This window comes from Octopus bimaculoides, chromosome 3, assembly GCF_001194135.2.
Source record: "Octopus bimaculoides isolate UCB-OBI-ISO-001 chromosome 3, ASM119413v2, whole genome shotgun sequence".
NCBI lineage: Eukaryota > Metazoa > Mollusca > Cephalopoda > Octopoda > Octopodidae > Octopus > Octopus bimaculoides.
The window spans coordinates 100,805,864-100,818,736 of record NC_068983.1 but is presented as its reverse complement, the minus strand read 5'-3'; the positions used below and the strand labels follow the sequence as shown (position 1 = coordinate 100,818,736).

The following is a 12,873-nucleotide window of genomic DNA, read 5'->3' as shown; positions in this document are numbered from 1 at the left end:
GCTAGACATTGAACCTATAAACTTTAGCTAAATATTTATATGGATAAAAAAATACAATAATATTTATATCACACTGGAAAACTTGATATATTTATTAATTAGTCAATTAATAGAGGAGAGACAAAAAAAAAAAAAAACATACAGTTACACTCTGGAATCCTTTTTGACAAGCAAGGTGCATGGGGGTCAGTCCCATATAGTCTGTTGCATCAACTGATGCACCATGGTATACCAAAATGTCGATCAATTCTGCATGGCCAGCAGCAGCAGCAACATGTAGAGCTAAACAACAAGACAGTGATAGGATATTTTAAAGAGGTGTCACAGAAGTATCAAAGTGAAAAACAAACTATATACTATGTGAAAACAAACTATATGCTATGTCATCAGATTAAGCATTTATAGGGAAGTGAGTACTGTTAAATGATTTGATCAATGACATTTCTAATACCTAATGATGAATATTTTCAACCCTGAGGACTGAAAGGTAAAATATAATCAGATTTATATTTGGAAATCTGAAAATTAAAAACTACTAGAAATAGTTATTCATTCCAACTTTTTCTTCCAGTGTCTTCACTACGTTTTCATCTGTATATTCTTTAATCATCTTTGGATACCTTATATATATATATATACACACACACATACACACACTGTGTGTGTTGAAATTTAAAGTTTCAATGTTGTTATCATGCTGTAAAATGTTTCAATGCTATTGAAAAGGTTAATATGGCCAAAAACTTTGATAATTAAAGAGCATTTCAGACTATGTAATTTTAATACTATGAGATACTGTTCTCGTATACTGAATATAACTTTTTTATATTTTTTCTATCATTAATGACTCAAACACACTGAGAGGAAAGCTAACCTTCTCAACAGTTCTTAAACTGATAGACACCAGGCCCCATTAAAAAAAAAAATAGTGAAATTTTTTTGTCTTCATTCCCTCTATATTAATGAGATCAAAGAATATGCATCCATAAAATTCTTCTTCCTTTGTTAGACAAGTTTAAAAATGCTTAAAACCATTCTAATCTTATTAAACAAGATCATTTGTCTGCTACCTCTGCAATCCTCTCAAACATCGCTAACGAGAAAAACTGAACTATATATGGTTAATTTGAAACAAAATTTTGTTATTGCATTTATGATAAAAAATAATGACATACAGAGGCTAATTCAAGTGGAATGAACAAATGGTGTCACAAGTAGGAAATTAACAACTTCTCCAGGACAAAGGCAGTTGTAGTTAATCACCTTTTTTCAGGTGATGAGAACACCCATGATGACACTTTAATGCAAAGAAGGTTTCTGCTCTCAGGAAGGAGGGACCTGCTAATGTCAGCTTGAATACATCTGTAGTGTACATCAGATGGCAGCAATGGCAATGGAGTTGATCTAGAGTTTTCTACTCAGACAATAGATGGATCTCTGCGAATAAGAGTGAAATATGAATATTTTTGTTTAACTAGCTTCCATCTCCTACTGATGTCCTTTCCAATTTGATGTAGAGCAGTTACTACCCTATATATTTCAATGCAGTCAGTTACAAAGCTCCCATTGCTTAATTGAAACTGAAAAGCATCTGAGAGGGAAGTTTTTCTTTCCTTAATCTCCAAATACAGGGAAGACACAATGTAAGACCTTCTTTACTAGAGTATCAGTGTTACAATACCACAAAACCTTCTGTAGTGTGAATACTATTATGTCTGAATCTGTAAGGGGGGGTGATAAGTTAGTAGTTGGCAGAATCAGAGAGGTTGTTCTTTTTCTAGGATTGTATATCTATAAATTTGGGTAAAAAGAGAGAAAGAAAAGTGAAGTTTTATAAGAACAAAGACCTGCTTCACAACACATTGAGCATGGTAAAAAAAAAATACCATGAGAACCAGTCATTTTGTTGGGCTAAAATGACCAGAGAAGTTTACACACCTGGTTACTATGTTTGTAAGGTGATGAAGTGAATGGATAAGAGAGTCCAACAGAGTTTTTATTGAGTGAGTGGGGAGTGGAAGTGGATAGAAAATAGCAAATACAGTGAATATATCTGTAGTAGCACTCGGCTAGATAATAGATAATATAATTGTTTTATAGTTTCTAGAGAGACACTAGAACACTTATTGCGATTTAGAAAATAAAAGGCTTGAAGACTGCGCAATGCATAATGATAATGGCTTTTTTTTTAAATTTTGCTTTCCTGATGGTCATCATGTAAATATTTTGACAGTGGAATGCTTCATAGATAGTTATGGTAGAGGATTCCTCCTCCTGGTGTTGTAGGCTGTCCTAACCTGTGCATCAGCAGCACAGCTGCAACAAATCTACTTAGGAGATTTGCATCTGTGGCAAGAATACAAAATAAGGGTGGTTTCAGGTACCTGCTTAGCTTTTATAGAGGTTTCCACTTGAGATATTACCATATCAAACCAGTTTGAATTTGTGAAAATAATCTTTTTTCTAAATCATAAAAATATTTGTAATAATATTCATGTGATATATATGACTGAATAAAAATCTATTGCAAAGAAATTAAAATTTTAATTACAACACCTTGGACTCTAAACAGAAATTATTCCATAGAGAGCAACTCTAACCAATTTTCAAACGGATTAACTGATTTAATATTTTCCAATAATTTAAATACACCAAATGTGTTAATCTGCTTCTGATAATATAGCCAAAAATATGATCTAGCTTTCCTGAAACAGAGGCACTAAAGTGTATATAACAAATAATTTTTGGTTTAATGAAATAATCAAGTGTCTTTACCTGTATAACCTCTATCATCTCGAGTGGATGGAGTGACTAAACTAGAGTCACGGCGAGTTTCTCTCATCAGAGTTTCACATTTATCACATGAACATAAAGGGTGACAGAGTTTGCGGCGGGCTTGGTCAGCCATTTCATTCTGTCGATTAAGAAAGACTTTCACGGCATTTTCATCTCCACCTTCTATATGCTGCAAAATTATTTTTTAGAGAAGGTAAAAAATAGAAACATTTACTTTCAATGAGAAATTTTATATTTGTAAATGAACAGATAACAAAATGGTGGAACATACACACACACACACACACACATATATACACTAATACAGAACAATGACAATGAGTGCTCAACACTGCATTTGTGGATATTCTTTATTTGTGAGTAAACAAGGCAACCAGTGGTTTCATGTGAAGAGATTTTCACAATTGTTCAAGCAATCAAATTCAATAATTACTTCTTATCCATAAGCCTCTTGAACAAATTCTCATACAATCACACATGTGGATTCTAGATATATACCATATTCATAGACTTAATATATTCATATAAATAATGAACCAACTGAGCCTAATATACAAATACATCTACAGTGATTGGTTGGTATGCCTCCTACAAACCTTATAGATATTATAAGCAGAACAGGCTTTAGCCTTAGCCACCCCCTAGTAGACTTAGACTGATAATTCCCACAGTTTCTTTAACTTCTTCATTACATCATGCAGTGATGTAGGTTCTTTTAGTTCACCTACACAGGTGAACTGAACAAATATACAACAAATACAAAGGGTTTTACCATAATCACACAGAGAAGAGGAATTTTGCAAGATGAAGAAAATCCAAATCTAAACCTTATTACATACTACTTTAGTAAGCAAGGATATTGTCTAGATGTTCGGTGACAACAAGTCTTCTCAAATTTCAAAACTCCTTAAAATTCCTGCAGAATACAGGATGGCACTTTTCTGCAGGCTGACAATACAAGTCTAAATTCCAATATTCTTCAGCCCTTTAGGCACCAGTTTGGGTGTTGTGCCAAGTACACCAATTACCACAGGAATAAGGTCACCTTTGTCTTCCACAATCTCTTCATCTCTCAGCTAAGTCCTTATATTTCTCAATTTCTTCGATAATGAATATTATTATTATTATTATTAAGGTGGTGAGCTGGCAGAATCGTTAGCATGCCAAGCAAAATGCTTCGCAACATTTCGTCTGTCTTTATGTTCTAAGTTCAAATTCTGCTCAGGTCAACTTTGCCTTTCATCCTTTTGGGGTTGATGAAATAAGTACTAGTTAAGCACTGGGATTGATGTAATCAACTAGTCCCTTCTGCCAAAATTTCAAGCCTAGTGCCTATAACAGAAAGATTATTATTATTATTAAGATAAAATAAGACAGCAAGCTGGACAAAATGCTTTATGTTCTCTTCTTAAATTCTGTTGAGGATGACTTTACCTTTCATCCTTTTGAGGTCAATAAGTACCAGTCAAGTACTGGAGTCAGTGTAATTGACTTCCCCCTTCCCTCAAAAACTGCTGGCCTTGTGCCAAAATTTGAAACCATTATCAATATAAAATACAGGGTTAAATTCTCTTGCTTAACTTCTGCTTTATACTTACTTGGAAAAAGATATCTGTAGGACTGAGTTCTGGAGTTTTGTTACTTTCAAATATTGGAGAGGGTACAGTATTTGTAGTGTCACCAATCACAACATCCACAGAAGAATCAAACCACTAAAAAGAAAGATAGTTATCTTGCAGGTTTACTCAAGCATTGATCTCACCAAACATAATTACATCACAAAGCAAGATAGAACAATTCTTACTGCAATGTTGTAAACATTGAGGAAAAACATACCTGAATATTGGATGAAGTAGAGGGTATAATCTTCACTTTACCACTTCGTATCTGTTCTAATGCAGCTTCAATTGTAGCCAGATAATAACTAAAAAAGACAGAATAGAAACAAAACTGGATAACATAGATAATATTTTCTTTATTTTCCTTTTATTGTTTCCTATCTCTTTTTCTATGGTTGCATAGGTCAAATGTCTTTGTTAAAGTAATTGCTTGTACAGTTAATTTCTTTCCTACTAGTCAATTGCAAAGTAGCTATGGTGCTTGTTTTTAGTTCAGCCAGTCAAACTCGAATGACTAAGATTAAGTGGTTTGTCCACAATGGTAGTAATCAGATTGCATATGATCAATAACTCAGAGGTACTGAACATAGTATATGTAAGAAAACAAAATATATAAGTCTCCTAAGCTGAGAAGACTATGAAAGGTCAATATTATCTACTTAATACCACAAAATCTGAGCTAAGATAAAACTAAGTTCACAGTTACTTGTGCTAAACTGGAATTCAGAAAGGATACCAGTTTAGGACAAGTAACCCTCTGAGATGATCTAGAACTTGTTCTAGCTAAATGAACAGAGTCAATGTAGAATACGATATTTTACTTAGAAACACAAAGTACCTGCAGTGGATATGAACTTCTGACCTCTGATTGGGTAGAATTAATACCTTATCCACTCAGTCATCAACAAAGAAGTTGTACATAGGGTTTACTTTTACATATTTTTAATATAAAAGATGTCAAATGGAAAAACTATCTTGGTTTTGTGTGTGATTAATAAGTTCAGAAGTATATAGTTGTGAAGTGAATAACTATATACTTCTGGGTACAATCCCATTGCATGGCACCTTAAACAAGTTTCTTCTTCCATAACTTTGGGTTGACCAATACCTTTTAAGGTTAATTTGGCAGACAGAAACCATCTAGAAATATGTATCAACATACATATATCTTTTGCTGATGTATACTGGAGAGAAACCCTTGTCACTCTCAAGTCAGATATTACAGAGGACCAGTGACTGATACAGTCGAAACCTCTAACCAATGAGATTGTTGTTCACAAATTGCAAAATCATCATCATTTAATGTCCATTTTCTATGCTGGCATGGGTTGGATGGCTTAACAGGAACTGGCAAGGCCCGTACTAGGTTTCATAATCTGTTTTGACTTGGTTTCTACAGCTGGATGCCCTTTTTAATGCCAACCATCTAATAGAGTGTACTGGGTGTTGTTTTACATGACACCAGCATCAGTGCTTTCTATGTGGCAAGTGCTCTGGAGAATAATACACTCATGTCCTCAAGCATGTCCAAAGAAATGATGGATAGAGAAGAACAATGACCTTAAGTATTCCAACATATATGTTGGACTGGTGAAAGAAGACATGTACATAATTTGATTTCTCTGACATCCAACTACTGTGCAGATGGAACAATAAACACAAAAATGTATAACAGTAAAAATAGTAGGAATTGATTAAAATCAATCAATCCTAGGTCAACTACTAAACAGTTTTAATTACTGTGGGGTCTTAAACTAGTGAAAAAAAAATAAAACAATATATAGTTAAAAATCACTAATTTCACTGTTTCAACATTCACTTTTCCATGATTGGACAGAATTTGTTGATGCCGATTTTCTATGGCTGGATGTCCTTCCTGTTGTCACCTTTACCTGTTTCTAAGTAAGGTAATATTGCCCCTATACCTGGACATGTTTTTTATGGATGTTTGGAAATGAAGGACACTGCATGTATGATGGTGACATTTTTTTACAACAACACAATGTCAAGACAAGGAGACATCAACTCTCTCTCTCTCTCACACACACACACACATGCATCTTTACCTTTTATTTGTTTCAGTCTGCTGCCATGCTGGGGCATTTTTTTTTTCGTTTTTTAGTCAGATGAATCAGTCTCAGTACTTTTTTTCCCCTTCTTTTCCTTTAAGCCTGGTACTTATTCTATCAGTCTCTTTACTGAACTGCTAAGTTATGGGGATGTAAACATACCAACACAAGTTGCCAAGCAGTGGCAGGGACAAACATTGATCCAAAGATACACACACACACACATAACGAGCTTCTTTCAGTTTCCATCTACCAAATCCACTCACAATACGTCAGTCAGTCCAAGGCTACAGAAGACACTTACCCAAGGTGCCACGTAGTGAGACTGAACCCAAAACCTTGTAGTTGAGAAGCAGGTTTCTTACCACACAGCCACACTTATGGGCTTTGGTCAGCCTAGGGCTATAGTAGAAGATACTTGCCCAAGGTGCCATGCAGTGGAATTGAACTCAGAAGCAAGCTTCTTAACCAGACAGACATGCCTGTGCCTATTATTAAAATGATAAAATAAATTTGTAAAAATTTAAATGTCAGAAATTGTATAACTAGTTTTTAACTAACCTGTATTCATCTTTGTTTGATGCACGGGAAAAATTGAAATGCTGGACATAAGCTAAGTTGGAGCACCTAAAATATATTTAGATGAAAATATTAAGACAAAATGATAAGGAGATAAAGTAGAAGGGAAGGATTTAAAGCTAAACAAAGAAAAATATTTTTTATTAAAATCAATACATACCAATTAGGAATTTCAGATTTAACAATTATAAAAATGAGCAATGGTAAAAGGTCATCGGAAGTCATCACATCTGAAAGAGCTTCACTATCACCTAGATAAAGAGAAGAAAAATAAAGTTAAAAAGACATTTCAATGAGAAGCTAAATGTCAGAATGAAAAGATTTCCATGTCATAGAAAAGGAAGGATTTTTAGAGATTGGTGTTTAGCTCCAGGTCAGTCCTGATTTATGAGCAAAGACAATCAAGCCATGATCATCTCATCTTTGCTGAAGATATAATGTATCCAGGGCTACATTATCCTGGATGCATGTTCCCACATTTTAAGATAGTAGAGTGTGATTTGATAGAATTTAGCTGCTGTTTCTAGCTGATCAAGGATCACACAGTCTTCCCTTCCAGCTTGTATATTTCTTTAGTGTTGTAAATATAAGTGCAGGAGTGGCTGTGTGGTAAGTAGCTTGCTTACCAACCACATGGTTCCGGGTTCAGTCCCACTGTGTGGCACCTTGGGCAAGTGTCTTCTACTATAGCCTTGGGCCGACCAAAGCCTTGTGAGTGGATTTGGTAGACGGAAACCGAAAGAAGCTTGTTGTATATATGTATATATATATATATGTGTGTTTGTGTGTCTGTTTGTCCCCCACTATCGCTTGACAACCGATGGTGGTGTGTTTAGGTCCCCGTAACTTAGTGGTTCAGCAAAAGAGACCGATAAAATAAATACTAGGCTTCCAAAGAATAAGTCCTGGGGTCGATTTGCTCGACTAAAGGCGGTGTTCCATCATGGCCGCAGTCAAATGACTGAAACAAGTAAAAGAGTAAAAAGAGTAAAGAGTATAGAAAAATAGAATATAAAATTACACTTATGCAAGATTGCTGATGTGAAATTGTGTGTTGAAGCAGATATTGTTATATTGGTCATATTTTTGCCAATTATCCACATGGACTATATATACATACTCATTCTTCATAACTTTACTATTATTCTTATTTTATTATTATTATCATTATTTTAGTGTCCTTTGTCTGAAATCTTTTGTCACACATCCCATGACCTCTTCAATGACTCGCCATCCCATGTGTCTCCTATTCTGTTTAGTCCATTCTGTCTTTCTCAGAATGGACTAACAGGAGACACATGGAATGGAGAGCTGCTGAAGAGGTCACAGGATACATGACAAAAGATTTAGTCAAAGGACACTAAAATGATGATAATAATAATAAAATTGAAGTGAAGAATGAGTACATAGTGGTTGGCAAAGAATATGACCACCCCCAAATATAACAATAACATAAAATTATGTTTTTCTATAAAGGAAGGAATACCTTCAGGAGTAGATGCAGGAGATTTCGGAGAACGCATTAAAAATGCAATTAACCGTTGAATACAATAGAGTTTTCCCATAGGTGTGCTGTATTTATTGAGACGGGCGATTTCTTTCCTTGCAATGGGAATATTATTGCTAAAACAATAAAATAAAAATAAATGCATGAAAAAACAATAAAATATAGCTTAACAAAACAAGAATAAATATATTGTGAACATGAATTTTCAAAAATTGTTACTCACAGAACATTTAATATATATGGATATCAAAATCTTATACAGAATTAACTTTAATCATGAATGTATAAATTGTTAGTAATTTACAAAATATTTCTTATAATATATTTTTTCCCTAATTGAATTTGATCTAATATATTTCAAAATTAGGAAAACAATAACAATTTCTTAATTTGGCTAAATTTTTGGAGGTATGGTATGGTCAATTAAACTGACCTCAGTATGTGACTGGTACTTTTATCATTTCCTCCAAAAGAAGGCATTATTGCCTAATGTTTTACCAATTCTGTCATCAGCCTTCCCCAGGAAAATAATACTGAAATCATCACCTTCACCATTCAATATCATTTTACATGCTGAAATGGGTTGGCTGGCTTGACAGGAGCAGGTAAACAAGAAGACTGCACCAAGCACTACTCTCTGCTTTGGCATGGTTTCTACAGTTGGATGTCCTTTCTAATGCCAAACACTTTAAAGTGTATTGGGTGCTCTTTACATGGTATAAACACCATCAAGGTCATCAAGTAACTTGAAAGATAAAGACCTCTCAACAGAGATGGAAAGTTGTATTAAGGGAGGTGGTTTTGTGTCAGGTGAGAGATTGAAGTGTGACAGAGGGATAGAAACAAGTATCTTGAAATTATAATAAACAAACAAACCAATATTTAAACCAGAAACAATATAAAGACAGTATATGTAAACACTAATTAATGAGATAAAGTTTAATATTTCAAATAACAAGATCATTAAAAAAGTTGATATCAATTAACAACGCTGATATAATCTGATTTCAACCTGCTGAAATAAACTTAAATAAGATTATAATTTTCATCTTTACTTAACAGACAAAATTCCAATGCAAAAAAAAAAAAAAAAAAAAAAAAGAAGAAAAAGAAGAAAAGAAAAAGCAAATCTTACATGAATGATTCCCGAATGTCTAAATGATGACACTGCAGCTCTTTCAGATTTCGTGTACATTTGTTGATTTCAGCATCATCAGATGCCATGCAAAGTGTGAGAGCTCCAAAGAGACTTTTATGAAGCTGATGCAACACATAAGTCTGAAAAATAGTAACAAATGTTTTGGGTTTATATTATTTATTTATCAATTTAATTGCAATGATAACACACTTTGACAAAGTGAAAGTGGTACTCTATTGTCATAGATCACCTTTATAATTACTTTTGAAAGAGATTCTAGTGGCTACTAATATGTTCAATATTGTAAATAATGAAAACATTAGTGGGAGAAGTGAGGAAGTGCTACCATACAGGTTTAGAAATGCTGCTGAAGATGGACTATTTAAAAGACTGCCTGAAGCAAACCACTAAATTAGTTCATTGAAAATCAGATTAGTGAATCACATTTTTGAATTTAAATATTGCAAAAGCTATAACCAGTGGTTGTAGATTATCCTATGTGATAGCAAGAACCATGATAGATCTCCCATATTGGGATAATGTTTAAAGCTTTGTACAAGGGTGTAACCAATTGAATGTCTCCATTTTGGTAGCCTGGAAGGATGAAATTACACACTAACCCTGGCAGAAATTAAACACAAAACAAAGAGATAAAACAAAATACTGCAAGGTTTGGCTCAACTAAGTATAAACAATGTTAGCCAATATTCATTTGTTTATTCTAAAAGCAAATATAAAATCTTCAAAAGAAAACTTTTGGAGGTTATCATGTTTTTAACAACAATAATTCAATTCATTGGGATCTATTTCAAAACGGGGGCACCAGTTTTCATTTATGTTTTATGTAGTGTTTTTGGTACCGAAAGACTTTCAAACTTCGTATACTTATCTATTTTGTGTTATAGAACAGAAAAAAATTTTTGTATTCGAATTTATTTCATGTAAAAAAATTGTCTTATTTCGATAATTTCTACTAATCACTGACGTCTATTCAGATGAAAACAGTTAGCGCTGTAACAGTGTATATCGTATTAATCCCCTAACCCTAACTAGACTGTTAACCCTAACCCTAACCCTAAAACTAACCCTAACTCTAGAATCTGAACTCTAAAATTGTTACACACATAGATACGCACAGCGTAATTTATTATATAAACACTATATGCGTATAAATTAAGATTAAACCGGATGAAATATGTCACAGGGAATAACATTTTTATGACCGCCCAGCAGTAACTCTATTCAGCTGAACAGACATCAGTGATTGGTTGAAATTACAGAAATACGACAACTTTAACATGGAATAACTTGCGATGTACGTTTTTTTATTAAGAAGACTAAGAGTAAAAGATGTTTTATATGACACATTCTACCAGTGTCCCAAGTTTCAAAGTGTTTCGTTAGTGTTTCGTGAAGAAAATACTGGTGCCCCCGTTTTGAAATAGATCCATTCATTGTCTTAATCACTTATCAAATAATTATTGATGATGAAACAGAACATCTTGTTGGATACACTAATGCACAGTATGGCTGAATGGTTAAGAAGTTCACTTTGCAACCATAAGGTCTTGGGTTCAATCCTACTGAGTTTATCCTGAACAAGTGTCATTTTCTTGAATTAACCCATACTGATTTGTGTGAAACTGAGAAGAGAGAATACAAGGTACAGCCATGTCACACATTGTGTCATCTGATTCTGCCCAAGAATTATATTAAGCATACATGCATCTGTGGATTGCTAGCCACTTACATGTTAATTCAGGAGCAGGTAATTTGGTTGATGGAAGAACTATGTATATAGATTTGGTAGACAGAAACCAAACAACATTTGTGTGTGTGTGTGTACCCTTGTCTTGATTATAAGATGATGATTGTAAATGAACATCACCATCGTGCAAGCAATGCTGTTCATTTCTAGTCTTCCATGATAAACTTGTCTGGCCATGAGGAAATATTACTCCACTTGAAATAGATAAGGGTTGACAACAGGAAGAGCATCCAACCACAGAAAATCTGCCTCAACAAATTCCGCCTGACCCATGCAAGCATGGAAAAGTGGATATATATATATATATATATATATATATATATAGTGAGGAGTCATAACAGTCAAGAGGAATTAGTCTCTAGTTGGCATCCCACCAGTGGTGTTGTGCTAATCATTGGTCAAAGAACAAATTCCTCACATTCTAAGAGAAAAGTCTGAATGAATGGAAAACCAAATTATAATTTAATATGTATTATCTATTAAAGCCTCAAAATCAAAATTTTTGTAATGTAGAAGACAACTTAGTTTAGGAAATAATTTTGAAAATATTAGCAAACGCTTGATGAACCATATTTAAATATATGCAGAGCCAATTTTTATTAAGGAAAATAAAGACTGCTTATTTCTCCAAAGAAATGGACTTGTCTATTTTTTCAAGTACTAGCTTCTATTATTTATCAGTCATTACTAGTATTTTGTTTTTAAAGAAGTTTATATTTGTTCAATTGATTTCTGTCCCAAAACAAAATTCATTAGCAAATGTTAAAAGATTAATACCACAAAGTAGAAATTTAAAGTAACTAACCTCTGCGGCAACTTTCAAACAGTCCATATAAACTGGATTGTGTCTTGCTCGACTTTTCTGTAAAAAAAAAAAAGGGGATAGTTAGCACAATTATATTCACTAAATAATACACTGTTGAAGTTAGTACTATATGAACATACATTAATGATTCACACAAACAGATGTTAACATACAAAAATGGATTGACTAAAGATGAAAGAGAATTGAAAAAAAAATGCATCTATACTATAAAAGGCAAATTTTCTGTGTGTGTGTGTATGTTTAAAATTCATACATTTACACAATTCCAAATTTCTTCGATTAAACAATCGCAATTAATATTCTAAATACAATTTTTTAGGTCACTGCGTCATTTTTTCACTCCAAAAATTTCCTAATAATGAATATAATCCATAAAACTACACGAGTAAACATTTTCTCCCTAATAAAATCTAATTTCCTCTTTCTAATACAAATCCTTTCAACTCCTACTTTCTCTTATGAACCTTTAGGAACAATCCAACAACAAATACAAAAAGAAAGGAAGGAGAAAAAGAAAACTATCAAAACTGAAACAATCACATTTCGATACTGTAATGACAGATACTAAAAC

At 33.4% G+C, this 12,873-nt stretch overlaps 1 protein-coding gene across 2 annotated transcripts in view; it reads right to left on the bottom strand.

Moving 5' to 3' along the window:
* LOC106876154 (ankyrin repeat domain-containing protein 27) overlaps positions 1-12,873 on the bottom strand; it is a 54,777-nt gene that overhangs the window by 28,012 nt on the left and 13,892 nt on the right. For both annotated transcript variants that reach the window (XM_014924579.2, XM_014924580.2), the window contains exons 8-16: positions 12,282-12,338; positions 9,706-9,848; positions 8,550-8,686; positions 7,224-7,314; positions 7,046-7,111; positions 4,633-4,720; positions 4,395-4,508; positions 2,776-2,965; positions 143-282 (exon numbers count right to left, since the gene is read on the bottom strand). In XM_014924579.2, coding sequence (XP_014780065.1) covers positions 143-282; positions 2,776-2,965; positions 4,395-4,508; positions 4,633-4,720; positions 7,046-7,111; positions 7,224-7,314; positions 8,550-8,686; positions 9,706-9,848; positions 12,282-12,338 — 1,026 coding nt within the window. The remainder of the gene's footprint in view (positions 1-142; positions 283-2,775; positions 2,966-4,394; positions 4,509-4,632; positions 4,721-7,045; positions 7,112-7,223; positions 7,315-8,549; positions 8,687-9,705; positions 9,849-12,281; positions 12,339-12,873) is intronic.